This window comes from Leptinotarsa decemlineata, unplaced genomic scaffold, assembly GCF_025532065.1.
Source record: "Leptinotarsa decemlineata unplaced genomic scaffold, Ldec_3_MD MMD2_tig00001393_RagTag_RagTag, whole genome shotgun sequence".
NCBI classification, from domain to species: domain Eukaryota; kingdom Metazoa; phylum Arthropoda; class Insecta; order Coleoptera; family Chrysomelidae; genus Leptinotarsa; species Leptinotarsa decemlineata.
In genome coordinates, this window is record NW_027412562.1 from 2,962,172 (window position 1) to 2,979,580 (window position 17,409).

Below are 17,409 nucleotides of genomic sequence, written 5' to 3' on the forward strand. Positions count from 1 at the left end.
GTCCTTCTCGACCACCAGGGCAAGACGACATTCGTCGTGGAGTTTTCAGCTCCTGGTGAGACGAATTTCGTCCGAAAAGAGGAGGAAAAATGAATAAAATATCGAAATTTTCTCTTCGAACTCCGTAGACTCTATCCAGATCACTCTGTCAAGATGGTTGTTCTGATTATTGGAGTCCTTGGTAGACACAAGCACTACAGGAAAATCTTTAAGGCGCTCTCAGAGCGGTGCCTGTGCGATAGTAGCGATTCACATTGGGTTTGAATCGCTGAAGATTAAATCCATTTGGAAAAACGTTCTCAGGAAGTTTATTTCACATAAAGGCAGTTCTCCAGATGGAAGAGTTCTCAAACAGTCACTTGAACACCTCCCTTGAAAGTATCTTCTGAAGAGAAACAAATCTCCAATCTTTCTTCGATGTTCCAGGCTATCAAGGCTGCACGTGATGTTCGCGTTTCCAATCAGGTGGATGGCTCTTTTCTGGATGGAATCCAGCAACTCCAGAGTATGTTCTGGGGCAGGAACGCTATTCTTGAGATCCTTCGCAACTTCGATCGTTCGCAACACTGCGAAGGGTCTACTTGCTATTCTTGACGTATGATAACGCTGAGATCTCTATGTATTAGTGCTAGGAGTAAACTTAATATACAGGGTGTTCCTTGAACACATGCTAATATTTAAGGAGGTAATTCTTAGACCCATTTTAAGGAAAAAACGTCCTATGGACGTATGTCCTAAACGCCTTAACTTTTGAGATACAGGGTGGCAAAGTTTTCAAAAATAATCAGTTTTTTAATAATAACTGAGATAATTTTGTAGACATCTTTAGCATATTTGGTACATATATTCCATGCCTCAAGGCGCATTTTCTGATGTACAATTTTCTTAATTTTCTCTGCCAGTGGCGTACGTACGAGTTTTGAAATGTATATTTTTGGCGAAAAAAATACTACGCCACTGCTTTATCTTGAATTAAAAATTATTTTTAAAATCTCCATACATTTTTGAGCATATTTGATTTGCTGGGTTTTCTTTGTCCGACGCATGGTTTTCGCTCAAAAAATTAAAAATCGCTTTACTTATGGATAAATTCCTTAAAAATCTGAAGCGATATCGTGCATCGACTGAAAGCAAACTAAGAGATCAGATTTGTTGCAAAATAATTGAGGATCTAAAAGGTATTTGTTTGTTGTCAGATGCACTGTTCTCAATTAAAATTACGTCATAACGCAGCACCGCTTAATAATTTTTGAAAACATAAATTTAGTTATCCTGGAATAAATGACGTGTAGCAGAATTTACTGCACCTCTTGGAAATATGGAGTTTGTCGATATGTGATTTCTTTTAAAGATTAAAAGCAGAAAAACCAGCATACCCACCATAGCAATAAAAAGTGAATTCTCTGTATGTACAAACGTCAGTAGCTAATATTGATGTTGGTTTAAAGTAAGGTGTTGGTGTTAAAAACTGTCACAGCGCGTTTTGATTGATTTTGAAGTGTTATTGAAGTTATTTTGGTAGTCCGCTGTTTTTCTGAATATCAGTAAATATGGTAAATTATACGAATGCGGAAATGGCGCAAATGCATTACGTATATGGCCTTGCCGATGGTAATGCAACAGAAGCCAGGCGCATTTATCAGGAAAGATATCCTAATCGTGCCTTATCAGGCACGAACCTTTTCAAATATTCATCGTCGACTTGGGGACACTGGTAGTTTCAAGAAAGGGACTCCGGAAGGTAGACCTCGTGTAGTAAGAACTCCTGAAATTGAGGAAGCGGTGCTGCAAGAAATTGAGGAACATCCTGAGACGAGTACGAGGAAGATCGCTAGAACTCTGGATATTTGTCATCAAATTGTTTGGCGTATTTTGGTTGATTTTTTGTTATACCCATACCATATTTCAAGAATGCAGGCATTACTCCCCAGAGATTTTCCACAGCGTGTGAACTTCAGTCAGTGGTATCTACAAAGTATTGCACTAAATCCGCAGATTGAGACACAAATTTTGTTCACAGACGAAGCAAATTTTTCTCGGAATGCCATTCAAAATTTCCATAACAATCATGTGTGGGCTGAAGAAAATCCCCATGCAATAACCGAAACCCATTTCCAACACCAATTTTCGGTTAATGTATGGGCAGAAATTATAGGTGATCATCTAATAGGCCCATTTTTTCTACCACGACGCCTTGATGGGCGTTAAGGAATCGAATATGGTAAATGCACGATGGCGCCCCTGCTCATTTCAGTGTAATTGTCCGAAACCATTTAAATACAGTTTATCCTAATCGTTGGATAGGTCGCGGAGGACCTCAGCAATGGCCAGCAAGATCCCCCGATCTCAACAGTTTAGATTTTTTTTATGGGGTCACCTTAAAACTCTTGTGTATAAAACTCCCGTTAATACTTTAGGAGATTTAAGAGAGCGAATAGTTGCCTCGTATAGTGAAACTATACGAAATACGCCGGGAATATTCGAACGGGTGCGTAATTCCATGCGTAGAAGGGCGGAAGCATGCATACTAAGTGCAGGTGGCCACTTCCAACAATTTTTATAATCAGTTTTGGTATTATTACTAATTAACAAATTTGTGCTATTCGTTTAGACTTACTGTCACAAAATAAAATAAAACTCGTTTTTGTGAAAAATTTATTTTTTTGCAGATTATGTTTTCAAATATTATTAGGGAATTGGTAATGCGTTATGAAGCAATTTTCAGATTTTCATTCATTTTAGAATTGATCTAATTTCTTAATTTGCTTTCTGTCGATTTTTATTTTTTTGAGTGAAAATCATGCGTCGGACAAAGAAATACCAGGAGATCAAATTTTCTCAAAAATAAATGAGAATTTTAAAAATGATTTCATTTTAAGAAGAAAGCATTGGCGTAGTACTTTTTCCCCAAAAATATTCAATCCGAAACCCGTAGGGATGTCACTGTTTGAAAAAATACAAATTTGTGTGCATCAGAAAATGCGCCTTGAGGCATGGAACATATGTACCAAATATGCCAGAGATGTCTACAAAATTATCTCAGTTATTATTAAAAAACTGATTATTTTTGAAAACTTTGCCACCCTGTATCTCAAAAGTTAAGGCGTTTAGGACATACGTCCACAGGAAGTTTTTTTCTTAAAATGGGTCTAAGAATTACCACCTTGAATATTAGCATGTGTTTAAAAAACACCCTGTATATTGTCATCTTAAATTGCTCTGTAAATGGTTGTTACTGTTGGGCAATAAATGCTTTATTATTATTATTGACCACCCTTCGCAAAGTGTAAGAAACGTAATCATTCGCACGAGAAATTATTCTTGGCAACAGCGCATTAATGTTGAATGTTATGTCAAATTATGTGTTTCTGGCTAATTAAAGTCTACGATTATAGATTAATGAACATCGTACTATTTCTTATAATTTTATAAAATATTAATTACGTGTTCAAATATTCGATAGTATTCATGATGATCGTCAACCAAAAGCATAGACAAAGTAATGCCTCATCAGAACAAAAACAGCTGCTTTTGGAATTCTTAAAAAAATCCGTGTCTCATCCGTGGAAATCCGTGGAAAGTTTTCTAATGAGTTTACATAGAAAGATGCTCAAATTTTGTGGCAAGAGCTACAGTACACAGTGAGGGTAGATTGGAAATCCTTGAGAAAGGTATGAAGTATATCATAGTTGATCAGTAGATAGTTAACAATTTCAAATGTGTTTCAGACATGGCATGATATAAGGTCAAGAACAAAAGTGAAACAGGGTGACTTCAACAGACACCAAAATGGAACTGGTGGTAGAACTGGTGGTGCAGGATCCGAAAAATGAATTCGAGAGAGGTGCTTGAAACAATTAAACCTGTATCGATAGAAGGTCATTTGAATATTAAAGAATCCTGCACAGATTTTACATTCAATACAAATGGAAAAGACCATCTTATTTCATTTGATTCAAGCGAAGGAAACCGAACAAATCCAATTGATGATGTGGTGAATATTGATAAGTTTACACCTATTGAATTGGAGTGTGAACCTTCTACGTCAAAGGAAACACCTAAAATTTGTGTTCAAACAAAGTTTCCTCGTGCATCAAGAAAGAAGTTGTTATATACATCTGAGGCAGCAGCTAATTATAAGGTTTTCCTTGACCGGAAAAATTGTATTAAAGAAAAATACTATGAGGAAAAAATTATGATGATGAAAACGTTAGCTGCTGTGAAAGAAAAGTCTGCCGCTGCTAAAGAAAAGTCTGCCGCTGCTAAAGAAAAAGCTGTTGCTGCTAAGGAAAAAATACCAGCTGCCACGGAAAGAACAGCAGCTGCAATGGAAGAAAGCATACATATTTTGTATGATGATTAATTTTTGCTGACTTTTTAATAATTTTTCATTTGTATGTTTTTAGACCTATGAGTAATAAATAAAACTGTAAATTAATACCATCATAATCTCTTCATTCCTCCTTTGTTATAAGCATGTTATAGATAAACAAATATCTAACCATTAAATAAAAAGTTTCCTCAGGAATTTAAATAAAAAAGCTTTTGAAGACTTTTAGAAGAGTGAATATTATACGTTTATTGAAATATTTAGGTCTGGTGGTACGCCAATATTTCTCAAAGTGGGAACCCCTGTTCTAGTGGGTCATTTATTGATAATTCTCATTATAAAGTTTCGTTGTTCTCCCTGTGTGACACAACTGACACAGCACGTGCCAACGAAAACAGTGCAAATCACATCTCTGCGAGCGGTAATTTCAGTTACATAATGATCGAGAATACAGAGCAATTTCATAGATTTAGCAAATAGTCACGGTCGAATAATCCAGACAATAGGGGTTCTTATCGTGCTACTGCAAATGTTAAAAAAATTATATACTGTTACATTTCGTAAAAGATTTCGACGATCGCTCAGGTCTCGGTCTGGTTTATTGCGATTTCGCAAATTTCTTATAAGTGCTCCTAATTGCGGGTCTCGATAAATCTTTATCGTTGGCATCTGGTATCTCGAATCTTTTTATGTCGTCAACGAAAGTGAATTCGTTTGTATTGTTTCGAAGGTTCCCGCTTCACCTTGTAGATTTTTGAGAGTAATATCAACATTTTCGAAACAGATGTGAGCTTTTTCATCAGTTCGAACTTCCATTGTCTAATATAATATAAATTTATTTGAAATCCCTGAAAAAAATTATAAAGATTAACCAAAAATAACAATTTTATTAAACGAAAAACCCAAAAAATTAAAAAAATTGAAATATCGATAAAAGCTGAAAAATTGGAAAGCGCCAGCCGAGCACTGATAAGGTCTAAAATTAATTACCACCGTTGGAAGAGGTCAAGTCTGATGCAGGATGCCACAGAACGATTTGAAGAAATAAGAAGAGAGACCTTGGAAGAGGATCATGAACCAATCTTTGCCAAGATTGAAAGCACGTGCTCGAAGGCCCGACAAGTCATGGAGAATACCCACAACAGGAAGTGGGGAAAGTTAGTGAGGTAACAATGCCCAAATGCAAAACGAAAACAGGACAACTATGAAGCCAACAACGTCATCAACATGAGTTCCCGCCCGCTCACGGACATAGAGGAATCTTTGTTGAGGAAAGGTCTAAACTTTGCCATTGCACCAACATCTGTGCCCACTTCTAAAACTTCTAAAATAATAACTGCAGTAGAAACCACCAGTTTCCTTATGGATCAGATCGAGGCAGAATAATTCAGATGGAAAATCAGAGAACAGCTAGATCAAGAACCAGTTCCAACTTCTAACGTCAGCAATGAAGAACGAAGAGCCCTGAAAGGGCTACGTTGAGACAACACCATCAAGATCTTACCTGCAGATAAGGGAAACTCTACTGTTGTGATGGATACTGATCTCTACGAACAGAAGATAGAAGAGGTGCTTCAGAAAGGAAAATACACGAAGATCGTAAGAGACCCTACTGCATCAATTGAAAGGAAGTTGTACCAGTCTATTTTTCGAAAAAAGAGAGATCATTGCTAACACCGCACCACAGTAAGCCTCCTTACTTGTAGGGACTACCCAAAATCCACAAAAAGGATGTTCCGCTCAGACCGATCATTAGCTCCAGAGATTCAGCCACTCAGAACTTGTCCAGATTTTTACTACCAATAATTAAACCATTGCAAGGTAAAACATCTTTTGTGGAAAATTAAAGGCATTTCTTTTAGCTACTAGGGAAAATCGAAGTCAATCGAAGCACTTCAAATCATACAGAAGAAGCTATCTGAAGATGGGGACCTGAAAAATAGAACAAACTTACCGATACTTCCAACTGAAGGACGAATTCTATACGCAAGATGAGGGACTGGCAATGGGATCGTCACTTTCACCGGTTATAGCTAATATATATGGAGTGGTTTGAAACTCTGGCCACTTAAGAAGCCCACAAGAAACCCCGAGTTCCTTCCATCACTTTCACAATGGAGAAGGGAGTCCACAACGAATTGCCTTTCTTAGACGTATTGGTGAAGAGGACCGACACTAAATGGGAAACATCTGCATATCGAAAACCCAGTCACACAGGACAGTATCTGAACCAGAAATCCAACCATCATCAATCGACTAAGAGAGGAATCATCATGACTCTACTAGACCGTGCTTTCGGGCTCTGTTATACAAGGGAAGGTCTCGAAGAGGAACTAGGCATCATCAAAAATGATCTTCAAAGGAATGGTTTCTCCGAAGTGATGGTAGAGCAGGCTTTAGCTAGAAGACAGCAAGAGCTCCACAAGGAAGAGAAGCCGCCACAACCAGTACTTGTACTTCCCTATATCAGAAGATTATCGGAAATGATGAGAACGATTGGGTCCAAGTATAACATCAGAACCTGCCTCAGATCTGGGAACACTATCCGTAGCAGCCTCACGAAAACCAGGCCACCAAACGCGGACTGCGATTCCAAGAATTGCATTTACCGGATACCCTGTAAATGCGGAAAATCCTATATTGGTGAAACTAAGAGGCCATTGAATGTTCGCATTGCCTAACACAAGAAACACACACAGCGAGGGGAAACCAGCAAATCAGGAATAGCAGACCATGTTTGGACCCATCAACACAACATCGAGTGGTCCCAAGCTGAGATCTTGCACAGAGAGGAACATTGGTTTAGGAGAGAATTCAAGGAAGCCGCATACATGTTGTCCAACAACGTATTCAGCCAAGCCAACGTAGAAATACGCAACATATGAAAACCCATCATCAAGCGAAAAATGACCAACTCCCGCGAAAACGGTCATCTCCCACGGAACCAGTAAAGCGGAAAATGGAAAGCGGGGATAAGTGAAAGTACTCGAACGACCTATAAATAGTCACGGGTGTGAAGTTATCCACATCCACAACGTACACTGAGAAAAAAATATCGCATTATTATTTTTTCCTTTACCGACTCTGCACTCCTACCATTTTTCAATATAATACGCTTATTGACTAAATTAGTAAAAAAACAGAACCGTCCTAGTTTATTAAACTGTCTGAAGGGGTGAAAATAGGGTGTAAATATTTAAAAAAAACGTAACATGAAAAATCGACTTTGTACACCTACAAAATTGAAATATGTTTTTCCTGATGCTCTACCCGACAGAAAAAACTTCACGTCATAGTTTTCCAGGCCGTCTGAGGGGGTGAAAATGGGGTGGAAAGTTGAAAAAATCATATATTTGATAATTGACTTTGTACACCTACAAGATTAAGATATGTCATTCTTGACACCCGATTTGACGAGAAAAACTCAACGTTATAGTTTTCCAGGCCGTCTGAGGGGGTGAAAATGGGGTGGAAACTTGAAAAAATCTTATATTTAAAAATTGTCTTTGTACATCTATGAGATTCAGATATGTTATTGCTGACACCCGATTTGACGAGAAAAACTTCACGTTATAGTTTTCCAGGCCGTCTGAGGGGGTGGAAATGGGGTGGAATCTTGAAAAAATCATATATTGAAAAATCGACTTTGTACACCTACAAGATTAAGGTATGTTATTCTTGACACCCGGTTTGATGAGAAAAACTTCACGTTATAGTTTTCCAGGCCGTCTGAGGGGGTGGAAATGGGGTGGAATCTTGAAAAAATCATATATTGAAAAATCGACTTTGTACACCTACAAGATTAAGGTATGTTATTCTTGACACCCGGTTTGACGAGAAAAACTTCACGTTATAGTTTTCCAGGCCGTATGAGGGGTGAAAAGGGGGTGGAAATTTGAAAAAATCTTATATTTAAAAATTGACTTTGTACACCTACAAGAGTTAGGTTTGTAGGTGTACAAAGTCAATTTTTGAATATATAATTTTTTCAAGATTCCACCCCATTTTCACCCCCTCAGACGGCCTGGAAAACTATAACGTGAAGTTTTTCTCGTCAAACCGGATGTCAAGAATAACATACCTTAATCTTGTAGGTGTACAAAGTCAATTTTTCAATATATGATTTTTTCAAGATTCCACCCCATTTTCACCCCCTCAGACGGCCTGGAAAACTATAACGTGAAGTTTTTCTCGTCAAATCGGGTATCTGGAATAACATACCTCAATCTTGTAGGTGTACAAAGTCAATTTTTAAATATATGATTTTTTCAAGATTCCACCCCATTTCCACCCCCTCAGACGGCCTGGAAAACTATAACGTGAAGTTTTTCTCGTCAAATCGGGTATCAGGAATAACATACCTCAATCTTGTAGGTGTACAAAGTCAATTTTTAAATATATAATTTTTTCAAGATTCCACCCCATTTCCACCCCTTCAGACGGCCTGGAAAACTATAACGTGAAGTTTTTCTCGTCAAACCGGGTGTCAAGAATAACATACTTTAATCTTGTAGGTGTACAAAGTCAACTTTTAAATATATGATTTTTTCAAGATTCCACCCCATTTCCACCCCCTCAGACGGCCTGGAAAACTATAACGTGAAGTTTTTCTCGTCAAATCGGGTGTCAAGAATAACATACTTTAATCTTGTAGGTGTACAAAGTCAACTTTTAAATATATGATTTTTTCAAGATTCCACCCCATTTTCACCCCCTCAGACGGCCTGGAAAACTATAACGTTGAGTTTTTCTCGTCAAATCGGGTGTCAAAAATGACATATCTTAATCTTGTAGGTGTACAAAGTCAATTATCAAATATATGATTTTTTCAAGATTCCACCCCATTTCCACCCCCTCAGACGGCCTGGAAAACTATAACGTTGAGTTTTTCTCGTCAAATCGGGTGTCAAAAATGACATATCTTAATCTTGTAGGTGTACAAAGTCAATTATCAAATATATGATTTTTTCAACTTTCCACCCCATTTTCACCCCCTCAGACGGCCTGGAAAACTATAACGTGAAGTTTTTCTCGTCAAACCGGGTGTCAAGAATAACATACTTTAATCTTGTAGGTGTACAAAGTCAACTTTTAAATATATGATTTTTTCAAGATTCCACCCCATTTCCACCCCCTCAGACGGCCTGGAAAACTATAACGTGAAGTTTTTCTCGTCAAATCGGGTGTCAAGAATAACATACTTTAATCTTGTAGGTGTACAAAGTCAACTTTTAAATATATGATTTTTTCAAGATTCCACCCCATTTCCACCCCCTCAGACGGCCTGGAAAACTATAACGTGAAGTTTTTCTCGTCAAATCGGGTGTCAAGAATAACATACTTTAATCTTGTAGGTGTACAAAGTCAACTTTTAAATATATGATTTTTTCAAGATTCCACCCCATTTCCACCCCCTCAGACGGCCTGGAAAACTATAACGTGAAGTTTTTCTCGTCAAATCGGGTGTCAGCAATAACATATCTCAATATCATAGATGTACTAAGACAATTTTTAAATATAAGATTTTTTCAAGTTTCCACCCCATTTTCACCCCCTCAGACGGCCTGGAAAACTATAACGTTGAGTTTTTCTCGTCAAATCGGGTGTCAAGAATGACATATCTTAATCTTGTAGGTGTACAAAGTCAATTATCAAATATATGATTTTTTCAACTTTCCACCCCATTTTCACCCCCTCAGACGGCCTGGAAAACTATGACGTGAAGTTTTTTCTGTCGGGTAGAGCATCAGGAAAAACATATTTCAATTTTGTAGGTGTACAAAGTCGATTTTTCATGTTACGTTTTTTTTAAATATTTACACCCTATTTTCACCCTTCAGACAGTTTAATAAACTAGGACGGTTCTGTTTTTTTACTAATTTAGTCAATAAGCGTATTATATTGAAAAATGGTAGGAGTGCAGAGTCGGTAAAGGAAAAAATAATAATGCGATATTTTTTCTCAGTGTACGTTGTGGATGTGGATAACTTCACACCCGTTAAATAGTCATCTCTCGGAGGAATCAGTCCAGTCATCACCCGAAGACGATTGTAGATACTAACAATCGAAACTTCGTGAACTGACGTGACTTGGAATCTCTCACTTTTCATTTTTATTTTATTTTTTCATTTCTTTATTTTTATTTATTCAATTGTTCTATTTTTACTTGTATTTTATTTCACCATTATTTCATTTCAGGTTTATTTTCTGTTTATAATCTGTTTTTCCGTTAATCAGCTGCCGCCCCCATACAAACGACAACTCTCAGAAGTTGAGAAACTTGTGCGAGTTAAGGACTAACGAGGTCTTACCTTTTAACGTGTGATTATTTTGGTTAATATAATTGTTATTTTCAGATATTCATTTTCAATTCTTCTTTTTTAGTTGTTTCAGGGATTTCAAATCATTTTATATAGTAGACAATGGAAGTCCGAACTAGTGAAAATCGATTTCTAATGTTCAATATAATAATAATACTAATAAAAATAATAATATTAATGGAAAATAAGGTATACAGCAAATACAATTTTTTTCATGAATGATACCTATCCAATAAGTGAGCCAACACTTGTTTTTGAGATGAAATTATCTAACTTAACTACATAAAAAGAAAAATATATTCAAATACAAGAATATCTAGTAGAAAAGCATCACACTTAAAAATTATAAATGATTCAGCTTCAAAACATTTATTTTCTATATGCAAATTTTCAAAACATATGATTTTTTTCTAAAATATGATTTGAACTTGTTTTCTCATTAACATAGTTCAAATGATGTTCCTGGATGCGATTACTGAATGTTCTGCCAGTTTGACCAATACATACCTTAGGGCAATTTTCCCAATTCAATTTAAATACTCCTGATTTTTCGAGTTTGGACGTTTCATCTTTATTTTTGCCTAACTTTTCCAATTTATTACCTGTTCTACTTGTAAATTTAATGTCTTGTTTATTTATGTCTTACTGTTTATTACTCTTACATCCACTCAAATTTGTCATCGTTCACTAGATCTCACAATATACACGATTTATCTACTAGACAAAACCATGAAAATCATATTAGACATGCCGGGGCAATGGCTTTCAAGGGCAAAATGGCTCTCAACCACCTTTTAGGATATTCCCGATCACAAAAAGTTTAAAAAACAATTGAAGACATTTCATTCACTCAGTGAATTTTTAAATCATGAAGAAAAGTGAGTTATGTTTTCTTTTAATATTACTTTTGAAATTATTTTGACTGTATTTGTATATGTTTCGATAATTATGTTCCATTTTCAGCTTTTTTGTTTTTTCTATGTATATTTATGTCTGTCTTATATATACCATGTGTACTTGGAAAAATGAAATATATATCTTATCTTATATTATGTTAGTAAAAATAAGGCCACTTTTTCTGTTATTTGTCTGTAATATGTTGAAGCTCCATACATTTTAATTTTATTATCTAATTTATCTATAGGAAAAACGTCGCTTTTCCATAGACATTTTTTTGGAAAATATTTTGTCTATCAAAATTTAAATTGAAGTTTGTGAAGAACAAATCGTTTCCGATGTATTTTGTGAAAAAATTTTCAAAAATCAGAAACGGTTTGTTAAATCAGTTTTCACTAATGAAATACTGAACATTTATTATAAAATTTTATTATTGAAGTAGTCATAAAAATACAAACACAGTTCTTCATTGATTGGGTTATTATGTCAGTCATGTAATTACACTAAAACTTCCGAATGTGTCTTTTCTCACAGTCACTTCCAGGGTACAGACTCCAAACTCCATCTTTGCGTTTTTTTTCCATTGCAATCAGTGATAACTAATCCTTCGGTAAATTCTTTGGAACTGCTCACATCAAGGCACTTATGATTCGTTTTATGACGTAGCTCCTTTGTCTGTAATTGAAAGGCAGACATTATTAGTATGTTCAGATGTGGAAGGAAAATATAAATTAATTTTTTTGTTGTCTCAAAAGGTTGAAAAGTTGCTTGATGACCATATCTAGGACATCAGTGAGTGAAATTTAAATTTCTGAGGTGATTTTATTCGAAATGATTTATTTTCGATGGACGTTTCATGAAGCACGTCAGATCGTTACTATTTAGCTTAGATGATCCATCTTCATAACAGTCATTACCTAGATAAAATTCATGAACCTATTACCCTTACTTGAGTTACTCTTCATGGTCTTTAAAGTGATCATAGTTGTTTGTAATGGAAACTTCATCGCTGGCCATGTATGGGATAGACAGAATATCAAATAAAAACGAGGCTCTCCAAGGAGGCCGATATCTTTCTTCCCCTGCAGCTAGATGAAACAAAAGCTTAAAAAATAAAGAATTCGTGTTCGAAACTCAGAAAACGTACCATACTATCGAAACTACTATTGACAAAAACGAAGAGATCTTATGAATACTATATATTAAATTGGGTTCCGCTTCAAAGACCGGAGTGTAAGTTGAAAACAAATGTATATTGCAAACTTCTAGTCAATCATCTATACAAAGTTACCTGTTTATCAACTATTATTGCAATTAGTCGATAATATTACCGGTAATATTTTGCGACAAGAAGGTCCGCATAAAAAAATATCGCTGTTAGAGAATCATTTTTTCTCCACTGAATCATATGATATAGTTGACACTCTCGATAACAAATACAAAAAATACATAAGGTTTGGATGATGCGAAGGTCCTCCTACATCTACCAGAGAATGCTTTAGCAACCTTAGCTGAAGGAATCAACAACTCATTCTCGTGTGTATTTCCTGAATATTTACATCAATTAACAATTCACTGTCCAAAAGAAGGGACAATAACTCCGTCACCCACACGGTCTACAGTAAACCAACACACACACACAAACAGATACCTCAACGCAAACTCCCACCATCATCCAGCACAAACCAACCCCGTCTTGAATTCTCTCATCCACAGATCTATCAACCTCACAGACCACCTCAACAAACCACAAGAGCCGGCCCAACTCAAATCAGCTCTTCTTCAAAATGAATTAACAGACCATCAAATTGAAAGATCCATCCGTCGTCAACAAACTTCTCCGTCCAGTTCCAAAGATCCAAAAGACAACAGCGTCCCCACAAAGCTTTTCTTCCCTGCATTAAAGATGTAAGTGACAAAATTGGCTGAACAAACGTGATGACGGTCAGAGACTTCCAACTGCCTGGAAACCCCTAATTTCCCGATGCTCACCTCCACCAAGACTCCCGGTGATGGTAATCACCCGAAGCCCAGCCCCCACATTTCCCGCCCCCACATTTCTCGCCCCCAAATTTCCACTTCAGTAATTTACACCGATATAACTACAACTGAATACACATCGACACCTCAGTTCAATCTAAGGAGTAGGCAGATTGAGACCTTAGAGAGAACTCATGACAACACCTGGTGAGTAGGCAGATTGAGGCCCCGGCGTCAAGTCACATCAAATTCTTTCAAATTCTTGAGAATGGCTTCAAAATGGGAGCCGAAACGTCGAATACAAAACTACAGACGCGGTTCAATCCGAACTCAACGACAACATACTACTGACCGCGGAAACCTATCCGAACACACATATATAATAGTTTATAGTCAGTTTCTGTTGCAAAGTGAGATATAATATACAGGGTGGGACACCGAAAACGAAACAGATCGAATATCTTCAAAACATATGTGTTCTGAAAAAAATTAAAAAATACGTCTATTTGTAATCCAAGGAGGACATCTTCCTATCATAACCTCAACTGTCATACCTCTTCCCACACCTCTCGGTGACTATAATCCAAACAATTTGAATAGGGAAAGTAGTAAGTGTGATGCATCGTTGAAAAGGTAATTTTATAAGAAATTCAGCCATGTCAATTTTAGTTAACTTGTGGTTCTCAGGGTTGGAAATTATGAATTGTTTTTCAATGCAAAAAAACAAGATGTGGCTCCAAAATGGCGGACGAAATTTGTAATTATGGTTCGATTCAACCCGACACCGAAAACGAGTTGCTTTTAACACATGTGCTGTGAACATAATGCAAAAACACGTCAATTTTAAATCCAAGGGGACAAACCTTATCGTTACCTCAACTGTCATACTTCTCTCCCCACCCCTTTCGAGAATAACTTATACTCATTTATGGCGGTTCATGGCGAACACTTTGAGCATCTACTATGAATTAAAGTAGTTTGCGATGATTTTTTCAACTGTTGTTCTTTTTTCGTGAATTGTTCATATTACCTTTCAAATAAAATGTGAATTGAAAAACGAAACAGTTGTTTTTCCTGCAATCGAGCGCCAAAATGAAAAGTTAAGTAGCGAACACTCACATATCTGAATTCCTTATGAAATTACCTTTTCAATGCTGTGTCACCTTCAGTACTTTCCCTAATCAAATTATATAAATGAACAAGGGGTGGGGAGAGAAGTATGACAGTTGAGGTAACGATAAGATTTATCCCCCTTGGATTTAAAATTGAAGTGTTTTTGCATTACCTATGTTCACAACACATGTGTTGTGAACATAGGGTTAAATCGAACCATAATTACAAATTTCGTCCGCCATTTTGGAGCCACTATCTTGATTTTTTTGCATTGAAAAACAATTCATAATTTCCGACCCTGAAAACCGCAACTTATCAATTTTGAATCAAATCGAACCATAATTGCAAATCTTGTCCGTCATTGTGAAGCCGCCATCTTGTTTTTCCCCTAGAGAAACTCCATAATGCATTGTCACCGAATTTATGTCAAATTAGTTTGCGAATGAAGTATCGTAATTTGGAATACGAAACAGGTTTTTTCCCGCAGGAAGGCGCCAAAATCGAAAGTCAGGTAGCTAAAATCAACATGGCTGAATTCCTTATAAAATTACGTTTTCAACGATGTGTCACACTACTTTCCCAACTCAAATTGTTTGGGTGATAGTCACTGAGAGATATATGACAGTTGAGGTTATGATAGGAAAATGTCACACTTGGATTACAAATCAACGTGTTTTTGCATTTTTTTCAGAACACATGTGTTTTGAAGATATTCGATCTGTTTCGTTTTCGGTGCCCCACCCTGTATATAAATTACTGACTGGAAATATATTAATGTAAATGTCTTGTTTGAAGTATCTTTCTGATGTTACAAATCTAAGTTTACCTTCTCATCGAATTCCCATTTCTGTCGTGTAGATCCGCTGCAAGCCATAATCCTAACTTTCAGAGGTCCCAAACCTATCCGTTCAGGAGCATCCAAACAGATTGAATCATCTGTCATTATGAAACCGTCGTTGGTCATCACGAACATTTCCATTTGTACGTCATCTCCCAAACATCTGTTTCAGAAATGAAAATTTTGTTCGTTTATATAATTTTAGCATCTTCAAAAAAATTCTAGCTTAGAGTCAAGATGCATAGAAATTCTGGTGGTTTTACTGATTGTTGTGTGTGTTGGTGTGTTGACTGATTGTTCTGTCAAAAACTCTTCATGGAAGCAATGAGATTATGTCTAAATTTTGCTCACATGTTGATAGTGTAAGCACCGAAATGTGTCGAGCATATTTTGCTCAAATCTTCAATTTATGGACCATATTCTTGAAAGAAATCTTTCACCTAATATCATTTTATTTCCAAACGTAGACATTGAAGTGAAGTACCAACTTGACAGTGTCAAACAGTGTCTTTTGAGGTGTACTCAGAGCCCCTCTATAAATGGAATACTGAAATTCATCAAATCTCTTTCTTCATTATTCCTTCATCAATATTGCTGTAGATCGAGAGTTTTTGGCAAAATATTCCACAAAGAGAAGGGTTCCAAGTAATTAGACCAGTGATATACTATGCATCTTGCTTGAAGTGCATACAAACCTGTCTATCTTTGCTATGCCCATCGGTTGATTGGATAATCCCTTTCTGTCTGGTTTCAGTAAACAAAGGTCCACCCCTAGGTTACGAATTCGACCAAAAAATCTATCTTTCTTTGGAAAGAAGTGTTGGGGCCAAATATTATCTAGGTACCACTCAAAATTTTTGCACTGTAATCTTTTTTTCAATTCCAATCTTGAAGTGATGTTTTGGTCATCTTTGACACTCCTGGAAAGAAGAATACTTACATAAAGTCACCCAACCGATATTTGAAAGTAGCAACAGATACAGTTACAGAATCAAGTACTTTAACACATGTAGAATAGAATTTAATGATAAAGCCCTTGACGTCTCAATCATTGCCTAACTATGTGTGAATTGAAATGGCTACTTCAGTTTTCTCTTCAGTAGAATCAATTAGCAAATGTTCTTTTAATGTTGTCGAAAAGATTCTTGACAAAATAACGGAAGCCTTGAGAAAAGATCAAAGTAATCTAATCTAATGAAAGTAATCTAATGATGATGATGGACCGAAAGAAATTGTGAAACAGTTTGAAAGAATTCAGTCTCAAATGGAAAAAACAAAATAAAAAATTGCTCCTAAGTGAAAATGATGAAATTATTTGATGTGGGAGACATTATGAGTACCTAAGGCACATATGAGACTGTCGACGTGAGAATAAAAAGATTCATTATTTGGACGAAACTTGGCTAAATGACATACCTTCGGAAGCATGTGATGAAACAGAAATATTACAAGCTCACGTCAAGCATTTTTTGAAGACTGGTCTAACAGATTTAAGTCGCCTTCTGGAAAAGAAAAGCTACTGATTATTACCCACGTTGGAAGTGTTGATGGTTTTACTGTAGGCAGTTTATTGATGTTTGAGTCAAAGCATTATGGTGGTTATTGTGGCTTAACGAAGCCGATTAGTTCGTATGGTGAGTGGTCTTTCAGGTCAGATGGTAAGAGTACGGCTCTGCCGAACTCTAAAAACCTGATTCGTTCCCCAAGAAGGCAGCCACAAAGTGTGTGCTCTGCGGTTTCGTCATTTTCCAGAGGCAACACACACTGTCTTCCGACAGTCCGTATCTCTGTATGTGATGATTCAAATGACAGTGACCTGTGAGAAGACCTGTTAGACATCGTAGTTCATCCCTACTATAGTCCAACTGTTTGGTATCAAGCTTCGAAGGGTGTGAAAGGTGTGGAGTGAGTCAATCCTGAAAGATTCTGCC

The 17,409-nt window shown here is 36.5% G+C and overlaps 1 protein-coding gene and 1 long non-coding RNA gene across 2 annotated transcripts in view; one reads left to right on the plus strand and one right to left on the minus strand.

The window, feature by feature from the left end:
- LOC141482587 (uncharacterized) overlaps positions 1 to 17,409 on the plus strand; it is a 62,715-nt gene that overhangs the window by 11,980 nt on the left and 33,326 nt on the right. The gene's annotated exons all lie outside the window — the stretch shown is intronic.
- The window catches only part of Pgant3 (Polypeptide N-Acetylgalactosaminyltransferase 3), a 28,495-nt gene continuing 23,046 nt past the window's right edge, over positions 11,961 to 17,409 (minus strand). Inside the window, exons 7-9 of the mRNA XM_074176088.1 lie at positions 16,174 to 16,398; positions 15,467 to 15,641; positions 11,961 to 12,222 (exon numbers count right to left, since the gene is read on the minus strand). Of these exons, the coding sequence (XP_074032189.1) occupies positions 12,082 to 12,222; positions 15,467 to 15,641; positions 16,174 to 16,398 (541 nt within the window). The 3' untranslated portion in view covers positions 11,961 to 12,081. The remainder of the gene's footprint in view (positions 12,223 to 15,466; positions 15,642 to 16,173; positions 16,399 to 17,409) is intronic.